The following is a 19,092-nucleotide window of genomic DNA, read 5'->3' on the forward strand; positions in this document are numbered from 1 at the left end:
TATTTTATATTTTTTTTCACTGTTCTGTACCTCTTATTTCTTGATTGTCTCTCTTTCTCTCACTCCCCACTCTCTCATCAACTTTTTCCTCTTCTCCTCCTCCTTTGCGACCCCTCTCCCCTGCTTTCCATTTTGCCTCTGCTTCACCCATCCCCCCCATCCCCACATCTTTTGGCACATAGCACTGGCTTCAGCCTTGGTCATTCACAGCTCCTACTCTCCCTATAATCTCTCTATGCACTGTCATTATCACCTCTTTATTGCTACCTTTGCCCTTTGCTTCTGGGACCATGACTCACCTTCTCCCAGCCGAGTATAAACACCTCCCTATTTCTCCCCTTTTTTTCAGCTTTGACAAAATGTCAGTGAGACTCGAAACATCAGCTCTTTTCTCTCCTTACAGATGCTGTCAGACCTGGTGAGATTTTCCAGCATTTTCTCTTTTGGCTTCAGATTCCAGCATCCGCAGTAATTTGCTTTTATCCACAAGTTAGATATCATTCTTCCAGTTAAAGGAATCAAAGGTTATGGGGGAGAAAACGGGAACAGGGGACTGAGTTGGATGATCAGCTATGATTGTATCGACTGGGAGAGCAGGTTCAAAGGGCCGAATGGCCTACTCCTGCTCCTGGTTTCTACATTTCTATATATTTAGTTAAAAATGGATTATTTGTTCTTTGTTGTCAGGGTTTTCATAAAAGTGTAAGGCCATTCAGCCAACTGATTCACACTGGATAAGTCCCCTCCCACCACTTGGTTTCTCACTCTATCAATATATACACCAATCCTTTTTTCCATTGTGTTTTTATTCAATATATCTACTTTATTCACTTCAACTACTTACTGTGATATTCAGTTCCACATTCTCACCACTCTCTGAGTAAGGAAGTTTCTCCTGAATAGATTTTTTGGTGATTATGTTTTATTGTGGTCTTCTTTCTGCTCCTGCCCACGAGTGGCAACAACTTTACCGTGTCTAAGCCATTGAGTCCTTTTGTAATCTTAAAGGTTGTTTCTTTTGGCCTTCACCTTTCCAAGGATGTGGAAGTGGGGGTGTTGGCCTGGGGTGGACAAAGTCAGAAGTTACACGACACCAGGTTATAGTCCAACAGGTTTGTTTGAAATCACAAGTGCCTGATATAAAGTCCAGTGAGCCTTTGTCAAGTGAAGCAGTGCTTCGAAAGCCTGTGATTTCAAACAATCTGTTGGACTATAACCTGGTATCATGTGATTTCTGATTTTGTAAAGGAAGTCCTGATCGTTTTAACCTTTCAGTTCAACTTGTGTATGTTTTAACAGTTGTGATATAACAGTAATGTCATCTAATATTTACAGAAGAGTAAAATGATATTTCTCTTGCCCAGACAATTCTTATCTTCCTTAATATAGTTTCCAACAACTGGGAAGTGATGGGCAGGTGGAGACGTGGGTCAAAGTAACAGTCCCATCACTCCCATCGAAGTGGTCTATCTTGCCATGGGTTTGTTGATGTCTTTCATTCTCACAGCATTCCCGCCATCCAAGGAGGCAGGAAGAGGCCCAGCGTTCCCAGTACGCAAATTAAAATAAAAATCCACAGGAAGATACGGTCAATCACCATGCCAACGTACTTCCAGTCTTCCTTCACCTGAAAACCAGAGAACATCATCAATCCTGAGTAAAAGGGCAAACCACAAGGAACACAAGAGATTACTGCCTTGGGAAGGAGGCTTTGGGACAAACCGTGAGAACCCCATCCTGACCTGCCCGATCTCAGCAGTGACAACACTTGCTATGACTCAACACAAAACAGGAGCAAGGTGAACATTGAACCGTAGGAAATAAATAGTCCAGTTTCAACTGAGCGACCTATCACTGAACACAGAATATTTCATTCAACCAATAAGGGATCATCTTTTCAACTAGTTAGGAAGGTTTAAGCTCACTTGGCAAGGGTGTGAAAACCAGGAGATAATAATAGTTACACCACATATACAGAATACCGGGTGAGATGGATAAGCCTAGGGTAGGAAATAGGATCAAGAGTGTGTTGCTGGAAAAGCACAGCGGGTCTGGCAGCATCCGAGAAGTAGGAGAATCAATGTTTCAGACCAGAGCCCTTCATCAGGAATCATCCTGCCTGACATGCTGTGCTTTTCCAGCGCCACACTCTTGACTCTGATCTCCAGCATCTGCAGTCCTAACTTTCTCCTAGGGTAGGAAATAGCAAATTATCAGTGAGTTCTGCAGAATTGAGAGTGTACTACAGTCACTGTGATAGATGCACAGAGTGTGCTGAGACCATAAACCGTCTAAGCAGCCCATCTGCTCTGCCAGGCAATGAGATCATGGCTGTGATAATATTCAGCTGCATTTTGCTGACAATTTCCTAAAGCCCCTTGATTCCTTTCCAGACTAAAGACTCTCTCTCTAAGCCTTAAATAAACTGAACAGCCCAGCTTTAACAACCCTCTGTGGTAAAGAATTTCAAAAATTCACCACTTCCTGAAAGAAGTCATTCTCTTTATCGCTGTGCAATTACGTTTTGGAACACATTGGTCAATAAGAGTTTACAGACCCAGATTGCCAGGTATAAATATGAAGCTATGGCAATCATGGAGCTGCGACTCAAAGATTAGATTAGATTACTTACAGTGTGGAAACAGGCCCTTCGGCCCAACAAGTCCACACCGACCCGCCGAAACGCCACCCACCCATACATTTACCCCTTACTTAACACTACAGGCAATTTAGCATGGCCAATTCACCTGACCCACACATCTTTGTGACTGCGGGAGGAAACCGGAGCACCCGGAGGAAACCCACGCAGACACGGGGAGAACGTGCAAACTCCACACAGTCAGTCGCCTGAGGCAGGAATTGAACCCAGGTCCCTGGCGCTGTGAGGCAGCAGCGCTAACCACTGTGCCACCGTGCCGCCTGCAAAGATAAAGTGGACTGGGTGTTAAATACCAAGAGACAGGGAATGTTCCAGAAAGGTCAAGGACAGAATCAGTATGGCTTTGGTTAAGAAATAAAAAAGGTACAATCATATTGCCCACTGCAGTCTAGGAGCTACTGACGAGTGAGAAATGTACAGAGGAACCAAACTGCAAATATATTGCAGAGAGATGTAAAATTATAGAATGGGGGCACTTTAATTATTTGCATGTAATCTGGGCTAGCAGTAGAATAAAGGGAGAGAAGGGAAGGAGCTCCTGGACTGCATATCTCCAATTCAACAATAAAGGCGATATTGATTCATGGGAATGAAATGGGGGGAGTGTTTAGAAGACAACGATCTTTATATTGCAAGGTCTGTAAAAAGACAAAGAACTATCCAGATTAAGAATAGTTAACAGAGGGGAAAGTCAACTCCAGAAAGGAACCAGCCTCGGTACATTGTACCACAGGTTGGCAGCAAACAAGGAGCTAAATGAAATACAACCTTTAAAGAAATGAGAGTTCAGGTGCAGCCAAGGAAAATTCTCTGGAAGGAGAATGGCAAAGCAAACAGATCCAACAATCCAGATGAGTAAAAGTAGAAGGGTTAAAATGGAGATGAATATAATGCTTTTGTCAGATGTCTGGCAGGAAGCAAAGCAAAATGCTGCAGATGCTGGAGATCTGAAATAAAAACAGAAAGGCATAGAGACCATCAGAAAGTCTAGCAGGTTCTGTGGAGGCAAATAGTGTTAATGTTTTGAGTCCAATATGGCTTTACTTCAGGTGGTTAAAGTTGATCAGGAGGATGATAGCCTGTGTATACCTACAGGTGATTAGGCACTAACACTGGGAGGGATATGCCCAATGAAACTGAGGGAAAAGAGAATTATAGTTTGTAGAGGTACTGGCTATAATCCCTCAGTCCTGCGTTGACTTAGATCGATGACACAGCACTGGGGAACAACAAAGTTTACATCTTTGTTCAAAAATAGTGTGAAGTTGAGTCAAGCAACTACAGGCCAATCAGATTAACCTGGCCAATGGAGAAACATCTAGAAATATTAATTTGGGACAACACCAAAAGTCACTTAAGCAAATATGGTTTTATTAAGGACATCCAGAAAGGAGTTGTTCAGGACTAATGATGTCTAGTTAAATTACTTGAGAGTTTTTTGTTAGAGGAATGCTGTGGATGTGGTGCATGTGGACTGCCTAAAGATATTTTTTATTTATTTGTGGGATGTGGGTAATGCTATTTATTGCCCGTCCCCAGTCGCCCCTTGAGAGGGCGGGGGTGAGCTGTACTGTGCTATAATGTTCTATGCTCTACCCACAAATTTCATTAAGTGCTTCTTCTCAGTGCTGGTGCTGTGCCCCACAAAACCTTTCCACCTTGATCACTCACACAATTGAGAGCTTTGACTTTGTCAACTTTGAATAACCAATGCAGGTTTCTCATCAAACACTCCATTTCTTCAAGTTTCACAAAGTAAACCGTTTTTCTAACTGAAGCAGCTTGTTTCCTTAACTGATCTGAACAAGCTCCTTTCTCGGGGGAGAAAACAATACCTGCATCTAAGTTTAGTCGAGTTTTGTTTTGGATTAGATTACTTACAGTGTGGAAACAGGCCCTTCGGCCCAACAAGTCCACACCGACCTGCCGAAACGCAAACCACCCATACCCCTACCTAACATTACGGGCAATTTTAGCATGGCCAATTCACCTGACCCGCACATCTTTGGACTGTGGGAGGAAACCAGAGCACCCGGAGGAAACCCACGCAGACACGGGGAGAACGTGCAAACTCCACACAGTCAGTCGCCTGAGGCGGGAATTGAACCAGGGTCTCTGGCGCTGTGAGGCAGCAGTGCTAACCACTGTGCCACCGTGCCGCCCACATTACCTTAGATTCCCTATCCAGGCCCATTTCCCTCTGACTGATGTACCTAACACTACGGGCTACTTAGCATAGACAGTTGCCTAAGCTGGAAGTGGACCTGGGACCCTAGTGCTGTGAGACAGCAGGGCTAGCCACTGTGCGACCCTTACACTGATGTTTCTATCAGGTTATCTCAGTTTCTTTCAAGTCATCCAAATGCTTTCCAACTCTGTGTTTTTCTACATTAAAATCAATCCTTGCTTATTCTAAACACAAAAGCAAGCTAATGTCTTTCAATATTTTCTGCTCCTGCCACAATCCTGCTCAAAATAAACTTCCATTAACACTCCTGGAGGCCAGGAGAAAGTGAGGACTGCAGATGCTGGAGATCAGAGCTGAAAAATGTGTTGCTGGAAAAGCGCAGAATCCAAGGAGCAGGAGAATCGACGCTTCGAGCATAAGCCCTTCTTCAGGAATCTCCTGGAGGCCATACAGGTTTAAAATGGTGGATCTGAGAAGAGTGACTGAGGTAATTTTTAAAGCTCAATCAAAAAAATTAACAATCATCACATATGACTAGTTTGAAATTAAAACTCTAAAAGAATTGACATTTACGTATAGAAATCACACACTTTTCATGACAATAGAGGAAAGATGTATGAGAGTGGTTTCAGGGATGAGGAACATCAGTTATATGTATAGATTGGTGTCCATAGAGAAGAGAAAGCCGTGACAAGATTTTATAAGATGTTTTAAGATTGAGGGATGAGGACAGAGTAGAGGAAAACAGTTTCTGGATCAGTGGAGCTGGAAGAGCACAGCAGTTCAGGCAGCATCTCTTGCTGTGCTCTTCCAGCACCACTGATCCAGAATCTGGTTTCCAGCATCTGCAGTCCTTGTTTTTACCTAGAGGAAAACAGTCCCTGGTCACAAAGGAATTGAGAACCTGAGAGTCATGATAGGACGGGCACAGATTTGAGATAATTTACAAAAGCAAATTAATTGATGACACCAAAATTGGAGGTGTAGTGGACAGTAAAGTAGGTTATCTCAGAGTACAAAGGGACCTTGATCAGATGGGCAAGGAATAGCAGATGGAGTTTAATTTATGTGAGGCACTTCATTTTGGAAAGGCAAATCAGAGCAAGATTTATACACCTAGAGCCTGGGGAAGTGTTGCCGAATAAAAAGTGCCTTGAAAGTAGAGTCGCAGGTAGATAGGATAGTGAAGAAGGCATTTGATATGCTTTCCTTTATTGGTCAGAGCAGTGAGTATAGGAGTTAGGAGCCTATTTTGCTCTGAAAAAAGACATTGGTGAGGCCACTTTTAGAACACTGCATTTAAATATGACCTCCCTGTGATTGGAAGAATTAGATTAGATTACTTACATTGTGGAAACAGGCCCTTTGGCCCAACAAGTCCACACCGACCCTCAACCCACCCAGACCCATTCCCCTACATTTACTGCTTCACCTAACACTACGAGCAATTTAGCATGGCCAATTCATCTAACCTGCACATCTTTGGACTGTGGGAGGAAACCAGAGAAAACCCACACAGGCAAATTCCACACAGTCAGTCGCCTGAGGTGGGAATTGGACCCAGGTCTCTGGCGCTGTGAGGTAGCAGTGCTAACCACTGTGCCACCGTGCCGCCCACAAATTGTTGTGGAAGTTGAAAGGATTCAGAAAAGATTTGCAAGAATGTTGCTGGGGTTGGAATGTTTGAACTCTAGGGAGAGGTGGCATAGACTGGGGCTATTTTCCCTGGAGTTTCGGAGGCTGAGGAGTGACCTTATAGAAGTTTTTAGAAAATCATGAGGGGCATGGATAGGATAACTGGACAAGGTCTTTTCCCTGGGGTAGTGGAGTCCAAGACTGGAGGGCATAGTTTTAAGGTGAGAGGGGAAAGATTTAAAAGGGACCCGAGGGGCAACATTTTCACACTGAGGTGATGTGTGTATGAAATGAGCTGCCAGAGGAAGTGGCGGAGGCTGGTACAATTATAGCATTTAAAAGGCATTTGGATGGGTATATGAATAGGAAGGGTTCAGAGGAATCTGATACAAAAGCTGGCAAATGAGACTAGATTAATTTAGGATATCTGGTTGGCAAGGACAAGTTGTACTGAAGGATCTGTTTTCATGCTGTAATTGATGACAGAAGGAAAACATTGTGGTGATTGAGATCTGTAATGCTCTGCCGAAGAGGATGATGGAGGCACGTCAAATCGAGAGGGATTCAAGAGGAAATTGGATTATTATTGGAAAATGAGGGGAGATGGTCAGTGGCGAGACCTTCAGTGTGTTGCTAGTTCTGAGGGCTGGTATGAATAGAATAGAATAGCCCTTATTGTCACTTGAACGAGTTCAATGAAAAATTTGTAATGCTGCCCCTCACGCCACCTTATACCTCCTGTACCATGTAACCATTCTGTTGATACAGCGAATAATCACTGTCCCGAGGATAATCTGTTGAACTGATTCTTTAACCACAACACTGGTGGATAATAATTCACACAGCAGCCACACCAAAGGCAAACTCTAGCAATGTAGCAACTCTGCTGAAAGTGGTATAAGAGAATTACTATAGAATTACTCCCTTAATGCAATGATAAATCTTTCGGTTTGTAATTATACATTATGTCTGTGGCACCAATCTTGTACAAATTTAGCACACAGTCCTCTGTAGTAAATTTCAGACATTGATTGGTCATTTTACCTCTTTTAAATCCTCCTTGTTTAATGAAACAACCTTAATATTACACTGAATGTTGCTGGCTCTCGAAAATCCAGTAAGAACTGAGGGGAAACACTGTTAGTCAGTGAAGGGTGGCAACCCATTTCCACAAGGAATATTTGAGGTGAACGGTGTTGATAAATATAAGAGAAAGATAAATACAAAAGACAGACAGATGTAGAAGGTTATGCTGATGGGTTGAGAGGTGATCTCATTGAAACATACAGGATTCTTAAGAGGCTTGACAGGATAAACGCTGAGATGGTACTCCCCGTCATGGGAGAGTGTAGGACCAGAGGGCACTGTCTCTATAAGAATAAAGAGGTGCCAATTTAAGACTGAGATGGGGAGGAATTCCTTCTCTCAGAGGGTTATGAATATTTGGAATTCCTTGCCACAGACAGCTGTGGGGATAGAGTCCTTTACAGATTTAAGGCTGAGATTGATAGATTCTTGATCGGCCAGGGAATCAAGGAGAAAGGGCAGGAAAGTGAATGTGAGGAATGTTGTCAGATCAGCCAGGATCGTAGTAAATTGGGGAGGGGCCGAATGGCCTACTACTGTTTCTATTTCCTATGGCCTTGAGATGAAGAGGGTGGAAAAAGACTTGTACAGAGTAGAATCCTCAGCGCAGACCAACTGGATCAAATGGTTCATTTCTGTGTCACAGATACTATATAGAACTTTGTCAGACTTTGTGATATGATTCACAAACTCTGCTTTTAACCTTGAGAACCATAGGTATTGTACAGGTCAGAGTACTGCTGAACTACAGGGAGCAACGCAATATCTTGGTCATTATATTACAGTCACCTTACAGCACAACACAAACATTTTTAAAAATCCATTCACAGGATGTGGGCATCACTAGCTAGGCCCAGCATTTATTACCCATCCCTAATTACCCAGAGGGCAGTTAAGAGTCAGCCACGTTGCTGTGGGTCTGGAGTCACGTGTAGGCCACACCAGGTAAGGATGGCTGTTTCCTTCCCTAAAGGACATGATTGAACCAGATAGGTTTTTTTTCCTGGCAATCAACATCATTAGACTCTTAACTACATTTTTAAAAATTGAATGCAAACGTCACCATCTGCCATGGTGGGTTTCAAATCCAGGTCCCCAGAAGATTACCTGGCTCTCAGGATTAACAGTTCACAGTGGTATTACCACTAGACTATCATCTGAATTCTTTGCTAAAGTCAGATAGAACTGAACTGCCATCAATGCTCATTGTTCAATGTTCTGATCCAACAGACGCTTTGTCTCAAATTTGATCTGATGTAAGGTATCTGTACAAAAATTCTGTGTGGGTCACCTTTGAGAAGGGAGACTATTTCTGGAGACTGGATAATGCATATGGCCTCTGCTACACCAGGCTTTATGTCAGCTCATTATATTCGGCTTAGGAAATGCTTCAATCCCTACTGGAGGGCACAGAGGGCATTCGATTCTGCCTGGTCATGACAATCAGCATTTTCTGATACATTATATCTTGCTCAATGCTGTCTAAATATACTTTCCAACTGCTGTAGGAATTCAATATATTTCTCAGCCCATTTAGCATAACAACTCTCACCTTAAAAAGGGTAGATTGATCTTGGAGGAGTATAACATAGGTTTACAAGAATGATACCTGGGCATCAGGAGTTATGTTATGAGGAGAGATTGTACAAATTAGGCCAGTTTTCTCCAGATTTTAGAAGGTTATGGGGTGATCCAATTGAAGCTTTCAAGACGTTAACAAGACTGGATGGATATATAATTTAGGGATTCTAGAACTAGGGATGTAAACTGAGAATGAGGGCCAGAGCATTCAGGAGAGATGTTAGGAAGCATTCTACACACACAGGGTGGGAGAGATTTGGAATTCTCTTCCACAAATGGCAGTGGATGCTGGAGTAGTTGATAATTGTAAATTGGAGATAGATGAGTCTTTTTTGTTCAGCAAAGATTTTAAGGGATATGAGCCAAAGGCAGGTCTATGGCGTGAGCTCATTGAAGGGTGGGACAGGCACGAGGGGCAGAACTCCTGTTCCTATCTCCTATCGTCGCTTGGCCTTGGTGTCATTTGCTCTTGGTTGTGAATAGGTTGCGAAGGGCATAATGTCACATTTGACGTTTGGGTGAATTTAGTTCAAGATTTATGGGCGGCACGGTGGCACAGTGGTTAGCACTGCTGCCTCACAGCGCCTGTAGACCCGGGTTCAATTCCCGACTCAGGCGACTGACTGTGTGGAGTTTGCACGTTCTCCCCGTGTCTGCGTGGGTTTCCTCCGGGTGCTCCGGTTTCCTCCCACAGTCACAAAGATGTGCGGGTCAGGTGAATTGGCCATGCTAAATTGCCCATAGTGTTAGGTAAGGGGTAAATGTAGGGGTATGGGTGGGTTGCGCTTCGGCGGGTCGGTGTGGACTTGTTGGGCCGAAGGGCCTGTTTCCACACTAAGTCTAATCTAAAATTACATCAAATGATTAATCTGGAAATGTGATATCGTCACTGACAAGGGAGAACAAAGCATGAGCTAAGAAATTAAAATTTTATCCAAGGATTAACATTTGAGAAGTGGGCTTAAACACTGAACATTTTAAGATGGTGTTTTCCATAATTTGTTTGCAGATCCCTCAGATAAAGATTAAGAGACAGTTCATCAGACATCAGACTTGATATAGTTCTATACTAACGATGTCCTTCAGAGCTAAGTTGTCAACCTTGATGTGGATCTGTGTAATGTAGCACTTTGTGACCAAGTTCATTGTCCCTGACAGGCTCAGACTGACAAAGGCAGGATGACAAGTTGACAGCAGATTGTTTCAGAGCATTTTTATTCATGGAACTTGCCTGTTGCCGTGAATTAAATCAAAATGCTCTTTTACTCACACTGCCTTTACACTTCCTGTTGTGCTGCTCCCATAACTAACAGGAATGTGATGGAACCCCAATAACACAGGTTCAGGCACAAATCAAGGGGGAGAGCCAAGAACACTCAGGGACCAAAATGTGTCCCTGTCCAAATAGACCTCTCCCACGGAAAAACCATCAAGGTTACAGAAAGAGAAAGACTTGCATTTATATAGCACCTTTCATGATGTCAGGAGGTCACAAAATGCTTTATGTTCAAAAACATAATCACTATCAAATGTTGTGACCAATTTCTCCACCAGGTCCCACAAAAATGTGATATAGACCAGATTATTTATCTGTTAGTGACGTTTGTTGAGAGATAAATATCAATCAGAACACGACGGAGAGCTCCATGCTTTTCTCAAATAGTGGCCTCTGGGAGTGTGTACATAACTTTAACTCTTCATCTGTTTGATAGTTCCTCTGACAGTGACGCACTCGATCCGCACTGCACTTGAGTAATTACCTGGAAGATGTGCTCAGTTCTCTGGAGTGATGAAAAATAAGATGTTCTCCTCAATACTAAGTCTCTTGTGACTTTCATCTAACCCCATCAATATTTCCCTTTTGCTTCCTTCTCCCTCATGAGCTTCTCTAGCTTGCCCTTTAATGGTTCAATCTTATTCAACTCACCCACACCCTGGCAAGTTCCACGTTTTCATGGCTGAAGTTTCTCCTGATTCCTTACTGGGATGCTGCACAGAATCATAACATTGTTACAGTGCCAAAGGAGGCCCTTCAGTCCATTGCATCTGCGCTGGCTCTCTGATTGAGCGTTATGGCCTAGAGTCAATCTCTTGCCTTTTCCCTGTGACCTTGTTCATTGTTTCAATTTAAATAATTATCCAATGCCCTCTTAAATGCCTCAGTGGAACCCACCTCCACCTGATTTCCGCACCACTCATTGTGTGAATTTTTTTTGTCACATTGCATTTACTTCTTTTACCAATTACTTTAAATCTGTGTTCTCTCATTCTCAATCTTTTTACAAGCAGAAATAGTTTCTCCCTATTTATTCTGTCCAGGCCCTTCACAATTTTAAAAACTTCTGTCAAACCTCCTCTTGCCCTCTCTGTATTACTCCAATCTTTCGTCATTATTGAAGCTTCTGCTCCCTGCAATCACTTCCATTAACCTTTTCCTTCATTCACTCATAGGACGCAGGTGTCACTGGCTGGGCCCAGCATTTATTACCCATCTCTAGTTGCCCCTTGAGAAGGTGAGAGTGAGTTGCAGACTGTGTGCTGTAGGTAGATCCACATTGCCCTGAGGAAGGGAATTCCAGGTTTGTGACCCAGTAACGCTGAAGGAACAGGAATATATTTCCAAATCAGAATGGAGAGTGGTATGAAGAACTTGGAGGGAGTAGTGATCCCATTTACCTACTCTCTGTATTCTTCTGGATTGAAATGGTTGGGGTTTGGAAGGTGCTGTCTGAGGTGAATTTCTGCAGTGCATCTTGTAGATAGCACACACTGCTTCTGCTGAGCATCAGTGGAGGAGGGAGTGGATGTTTGTGGGTATCAGTCAAGCAGGCTGCTTTGTCCTGGATGGTGTTGAGCTTCTTGAGTGTTGTTGGAGCTGCCCCCATCCAGGCAAGTGGGGAGTACTCCATCACACTCCTGACTTGTGCCTTGTCGATGGTGGACAGGCTTTAGGGAGTCAGGAACGAAGTTAAACACTTCAGGATTCTGGCACTCTCTCTTCTATCTCATTTCTGAAATCTGGAGAGTAGAACTGGGCACCATACTGAGCTTAGTTCTGATTAAAGTCCAATTCTTCATGAATGCCTTATAGTTCTGGCCCCTTATTTTTTAAAGATTTGTGAGTGAATACCCTGAGACCCTGCTGTTTGTCTTATCACATTTAATCTTATCTTCTAAACAACATGTGCCCTCCTTTTTGCTGCCAGCAATATAGATGACCTCCTGTCAATACTGAAAGTCATTTCTGTTTACATACCATTCTGTCATCATAAAATGTTTTTGTTATTGTGTTATTGATAAGGTTTGATTAGAATGTGAATGACAAGAAAAAACTGACTGAATCTATGTCTATATTGAAGTTCAATAACATAACTACTTACAAGGAAATCAGCATCCTCTGCCCGTAAGTGGTTTGCAATGTAATGAATACTTTCCACTGCCAATTTCACAGCTGGGGTTAATGTCGCTTTCTTCTGCTCTCTGCGCTTGGCCACTTTTGACTCTCGCTTTGTGCCTGAGGCTGTTCTCTTGACCTTGTTCCCATGTTTGCCTCTACACAAAGATGGAGCTGACTGGGGTGTATTTCCATTCTCATGGCATTGCTGAGTCTCTCTGGGTTGTCCATTCGAGCAGGGTAGATCCTCATGTAGATGGCTGTACTGGATTCTGCGGGACCTACAGTGGATATTGGTCTCTGGCGAGTCATCCTGCCTGCAAATGTATTGAGGACTCAATGACCTCCCTTTGGGCTGTTCCTTGATACGGTGGTGAGGGAGGTTGGTGGGTGAAGAACATGGATAGTGAGGTTGGGACTGGTCCTCCTGGCAGGATTGTGATGGGCACTGTGCTTTGGGCTTGCCCTGGTCTTCCTGAAGATAACACAGAGTCGTCAGTGATGTGTTAGTATCTGATTGTTGGTCTGATCCTTGGGCCAAGATTTGGTTTTGCTCTTCCTTACCTTTGGGAGGGTACATCGGAAAGCTCGAGGCTTCATGTATTGGCATGATCAGTTCATTACAGTTTGTGATCACAGCCATTGGCCGTTGCATGAAGAGAACGTGAGGAAGAAAATCCAGAAAGAATCTTCGGACCCACCCTGGCATGGTGTGTGTGTGGGGGGAGCGATGGTGGACATTCAACACAAACACCGTGATAATAATGGATAGTGTGACAAATATCATTGTGAAGAGAAGGTATTCCCCAATCAGAGGGATGACGAGGGATGTGGATGGAATAATCTCCGTTATAAGGAGTAGGAAGACAGTCAGAGAAAGTAACACAGAGATACAAAGTGTGATCTTTTCCCCACAATCTGAGGGGAGGTAAAAGACCAACACTGTTAAACATGATATAAGCAAACAGGGAATGATGAGGTTGATGGTGTAGAACAGAGGGAGACGCCTTATCAGGAAGGAGTAGGTAATATCTGAGTAGACTTCACGACAACATTCGTACTTTTTGATGTTGTAATTCCCAACTGCACTGATAATGACCCATTCCCCACTTTCCCAGTAGTCCTGCTGGTCTACATGCCTGGCCATGCTGACCAGGTCTATCTTGGCTTTGTCAAATGTCCATGATCCAAATTTCATGGTACAGTTCTGCTGGTCAAACGGGAAGAAAGTCACGTCAATACTGCAGGAGCTCTTGTAGATGGCAGGAGGAGTCCACTTGATCCTGCCACTGTGGAACAGGTGGGCCTTGGTCAAGTGGGTGATGGCAAAGTCTCCGTCGGCACTGCAAGTAAAGAGAACTAGGACTGAGATTTTTCTTAATTTTTCTTTAGATATGATTTCTGTTATTAACATATGTGTCAGAGTATGGCAACTTAAACACTTTTCACTGTAGTTTTTATAAAAATACAAGTGACAATAAATTACTATTCAATTCTATTCTCGTACCTTTCCCACAAAACAATCTGAGCTAGTGCTGAAAGCAAAAAGCAGAATGTTTTAAGAGAAATACCAGGGGAGATAGAATAGAATCCATACAGTAAGGAAGCAGGCCATTCAGCCCATCATATTCACACCGACACTCCGAAGCATCCTACCTAGACCCATCCCATTCCTGTAACCTTGTATTTCCTCTGGCCAATTCACCATAACCTGCACATCTTTGGACTGTGGGAGGAAACTGGGGGACCCGGAGGAAACCCACACAGACACGGGGAGAATGTGCAAACTCCACACAGATAGTTGTTCAAGAGTGTAATTGAATCTGGGTTCCTCTCCTAACCACTGAGCCATCATGCTGCCCAATGAAAGAACCCAGATTCTGGATTACAGTGGTGCTGGAAGAGCACAGCAGTTCAGGCAGCATCCGAGGAGCGGGAAAATTGACGTTTCAGGCAAAAGCCCTTCATCAGGAATACAAGCAGAGTGCCTGAAGGGTGCAGAGATAAATGAGAGGATGGTGGGGGTGGGGAGAAAGTAGCATAGAGTTTTCAGGAACCCAGTCATGGAGTTACATAAATGACATAAAACATGGCCCATTTGGTCCAACCAAGTTGGTGTTTTCCTCCATTCAAGCAATAACTGTTTCCTAATCCCACATACTCACTCCACTCCTATGTTCCTCTCTTTTGGAACATAGTAACATTAGCAGCAGGAAGAGTCCACTCAGCCTGTCCTGCTAGTCAATTAGCTAATGGCTGCTATGCACCTGAACCCTGGTTACCCCACCTATACTGCATGTCGCCCAATACCTTTAACAGGCCAAACCATGTACCACTGTGGGTGGAAAACTCCAGTATCTACAGGGAAGGAGAACATCGAGGTTTTCCATTGTCCTTTGTATAAAAGAGTGCTTCCTGATTTCACCCCAGCATTGTGTCCTCTGGCTTCATAAATCAAGGGCATCATGGACTCTATTCTCTGCTCAGTGAAATAGTTTCTTCACATCAATTCTATTAAATCCTTTCAACATCTTAAAACTTTTTATTAGATTATGCCTCAATCTCCCGTAGTCAATGGAGTACAAAATAGTTTTATGCAACCTGTTCTCCCTAACTAACTTCACCGGCTGAAGGAGCAGTGCGCTGAAAGCTTGTGATTTCGAATCAACCTTTTGGACTATCACCTGGTGTCGTGTGACTTCTGACCTTGTCCACCCCAGTCTAACATTGGCACCTCCATCACCTAGCTGTCTAGACCTTGTTATTCTTCTGGATGGAATGATAAGATTTTCTGCCTCTGTTACATTTTTGCTTTTAGCCTTTCTTTATAGAAATCAGGAATTACAATAACAAATATGTATCACAGAAGGAGTCTCTTCAGCCCATTGTGTCCATACTAGCTCCTTGAAAGAGTAATATAATCAGTCTCATTCCCCTGTCATTTCCATGACACTATCAGCTTTACTGTTTGAACTTGTTTATCTAATTTCATTTCTGCAAGTTGCTAGTGAAAAGGTTCCTATGTCCTCGCCCTCACAGCTCACTGAGCGAAAGGCTGAACTGTTATAGATGATATTTCAGTTGAATTATTCCTGAAATGTTTGTGTCACTTTCTGAGAGCTCAAGTTCTCGGGATCTAATGTTGGGAAAGGTTTTGTTGCCATTTAGGAAATCCTCAAGTCATTCAGGTTGTCATGGTGATTTACTCCTAAGAATTATATGTAAATCCATGGGTTGGTCTTTACACTGGGTGTGTTTTACTGGGTAGAATGGATGGAAATGGAATTGGGGGATGTGCAGGTATTATTGATATTTAAATCAATAATTAGGATCAATACAATTTGTTAACCTCAATTCACCCCAAGACTACTCTATAGTACAGCAGTGTGGGCTGCTGGGGGGAGAGAGCAGCCCAGTTTTAGAAAGGTTTTGCAAAGGTTATGAAGGAAGGTGGGGTTACTATCTTTGGCAGGTCTCTATACATCAGGGGCTTCCTCACCCTGACATTAGTAATTCCCATTTGATCCTGCCCCTCATCTGCACATTAGTAACCATAACTATTTCTCTCCACATTGACTTTGAAACCCACCCCTCTTATGCCTGCCTCCGAGGTTCCCAAACTCTGTCCACCCAATGGCCCTGACCAACAGGATGCAGAATCCACTGGGGCCTTTGCCCTGGGCCCTGCTGCAGTCCCGGCAACCACCACTGCAATGTGCTACACCACTAAAAAATAGCCAAGTTCAGTACCCATGGGGATGGCCTCAACAGGGACCTTGGGTTCATGTCACACTACAGGTGACCCCACTGTACCCCCCACACACACACAGACACATACACTCCCACACACAGACACTCCCACACACACACACAGACACTCCCACACACGCATGTGCACACACATACACACGTGCACACACATACACACACACACACTCAGGCAGACTCTCATATGCTCACACATACATTCCCGCACACAGCCTCTCACAGACCTATACCCCTTTACACTCACATACACACACTCTCTCACAGACACTAATTACCTGCCCCCCCCACCACACACAGACACACACCCAACCACATGCACACATACACATGTAAGTCTGTGGGATGAATTTGTACTTGCAAAATTACATGTTACTTTGCTCAAAAACTGCATTAATCCATGTAAGATTCTGTAAATCTGTTTTTCAGATTAGAATCAGTCTGACTATCGTGGGACAGACAGCCCACAGGGAAGCTCACACCTTCAATACAAAGTTAAAATTCACAACACCAGGTTATAGTCCAACAGATTTAATTGGAAGCTAGTGGTGCTTCCAATTAAACCTGTTGGACTATAACCTGGTGTTATGTGATTTTTAACTTTGTCCACCCCAGTCCAACACCGGCATCTCCAAATCATGACCTTCAATACATTATCTGTGCCGACATGATACCAATTGTTATAGTTCACTTGAGAATGCAACTTCTAAAATAAAGTTTTGTGATTTACAGATGAAAGAACTGAATCCAACATGGTCATTCTAAAAGATGAGAGATTTAACAAACAATCCAGGTCTTTTTCAATATATAATTTCAGTTACATCACACTGTAAATTCTGTGTCTTACAGTCTTATTCTCCACAACCTCCTGATGAAGGAGCGTTGCTCCGAAAGCTAGTGCTTCCAAATAAACCTGTTGGACTATAATCTGGTGTTGGGTGATTTTTAACTTTGTATGAAGTGCTGGCACTGTTGGGGACTGCCTGCCCTTCCAGCCAATCAGATTGGCTGGCTAATCCAAGGAAGCAGGGTTCCTGGGGCAGCTCTGCATTAATTTAAAAACTGAAAGAACTGAAGATGCTGTAAATCAGAAACAAACACAGAAATTGCTGGAAAAGCTCAGCAGGTCTGGCAGCACCTGTGAAGAAAAATCAGAGTTAACCTTTCGGATCCAGAGACCCTCCCTCAGAATTGATGGTAGTTGGGAAAATGTCAGTTTATCTGCAGAAGATCAGATGGGGGAAGGGGGTAAGGAGTAAACGATAGGTGGGGATAGAGTCCAGAGAGAGAGAAGGACAGTTGGACAAACAAAGGAGTTGGTTTATCTCTCCAACTGTTCTTCTCTATCTTTGGGCTCTATCCCTATCTATTGTTTACTCCTCATCCCTTGCCCCCACACGATCTTCTGCAGATAAACTGACATTTTCCTAACTGTCACCAGTCTGAGGAAGGGTCTCTGGACCCCGATACGTTAACTCTGATTTCTCTTCACAGGTGCTGTCAGACCTGCTGAGCTTTTCCAGCAGCTTCTGGTTTAGTTTCTGCATTAATTTAGTCGCCTGCAGCACATTATGCCTGGCACAGGGGACTAATTCCAATCCACCACCTTTCTACTATCACCTTTGGAAAGATTATTGCACCTAATCCAGAGCTTCAACTTATACTATGTATAAATGTATACGGTACTGCAAGTGTGGTCTAAATTCAGATTTGATATAATTCGCCTTTCAATTCTAATGTTTACATATGAACTCCAGCTCTCCCTTAGCCTTGGTGGGCGGCACAGTGGCTCAGTGGTTAGCACTGCTGCCTCACAGCGCCAGAGACCTGGGTTCAATTCCCGCCTCAGGCGACTGACTGTGTGGAGTTTGCACGTTCTCCCCGTGTCTGTGTGGGGATGCTCTGGTTTCCTCCCACAGTCCAAAGATGTGTGGGTCAGGTGAATTGGTGATGCTAAATTGCCCATAGTGTTAGGTAAGGGGTAAATGTAGGGGTAGGGGTCTGGGTGGGTTGCGCTTCGGCGGGTCGGTGTGGGCTTGTTGGGCCGAAGGGCCTGTTTCCACACTGTAAGTAATCTAATCTAATCTTATTGAGCCTTTAATTTTAGGGATTCTTGTATCCCAATAATTAACAGCAAACAAGGTCAATACATTCATTTGGTGTGACCCACTTGTTGTAGAGGACAATATCAGGTCTCCAGAGAAACTCCGAGGGGACTCTAATTGAGGTGACATTCCCATATTCCAAGGGATTCCAACGAAGTTTAAAATCATGCCATTCCTGAAAATCAAGAGAAAAGGTAAGATATTGGACAAATAAAACATGGGGACTTTTCATAGAAACCAGTGAGACAAAACAATCAAAGTTGATTTTTTTACCAAAACTTACCTGTTTGATCCAGACATTAGTGGTCATCATTTGATTCTTTTCATCCTGTGTAGGAAGCAAACAGCATTACTTTTTTTATAAATTAACTGATTAATTTGCACAACGTCTTATTTTGATGCAGGAACATAATGGAACATCCTGGGGAGCTCTGACATTCAGTCACAATGTTAGGTCAGGTGTCCAAAAGCCTAGTCAGGATTGCCATAGTGGATGGAAGGGAGTTACAGAGGTGGAGAGTGGAGGATATTCCAGAGTTTAGCAATTATTGTAACTGGGAATATACAAAAGACCAGAATTAGATGAGTGTGGATATCGGAGAGGATCGTGGGTTGGGGAAATCAGTGCGAGATCATGGTGAGATTTCAGAGCAAGCTTGTGTCTTCTGCAAAGCATTGA

General features: G+C 43.4%; 1 protein-coding gene across 1 annotated transcript; it reads right to left on the bottom strand.

The window, feature by feature from the left end:
- Positions 1-1,501: 1,501 nt before the first annotated feature.
- LOC132822826 (neuronal acetylcholine receptor subunit alpha-4-like) lies at positions 1,502-18,741 on the bottom strand. Its single transcript, XM_060836183.1, has 5 exons — positions 18,697-18,741; positions 18,479-18,588; positions 13,030-13,886; positions 12,530-12,699; positions 1,502-1,627 (listed from the first exon to the last, which is right to left on the bottom strand). The coding sequence occupies exons 1-5, from the start codon at positions 18,724-18,726 to the stop codon at positions 1,502-1,504; spliced, it is 1,293 nt and encodes a 430-aa protein (XP_060692166.1). The 5' UTR covers positions 18,727-18,741.
- Positions 18,742-19,092: the final 351 nt, after the last annotated feature.

The sequence above is a fragment of the Hemiscyllium ocellatum genome, chromosome 15 (genome assembly GCF_020745735.1).
Source record: "Hemiscyllium ocellatum isolate sHemOce1 chromosome 15, sHemOce1.pat.X.cur, whole genome shotgun sequence".
Classification (NCBI taxonomy): domain Eukaryota; kingdom Metazoa; phylum Chordata; class Chondrichthyes; order Orectolobiformes; family Hemiscylliidae; genus Hemiscyllium; species Hemiscyllium ocellatum.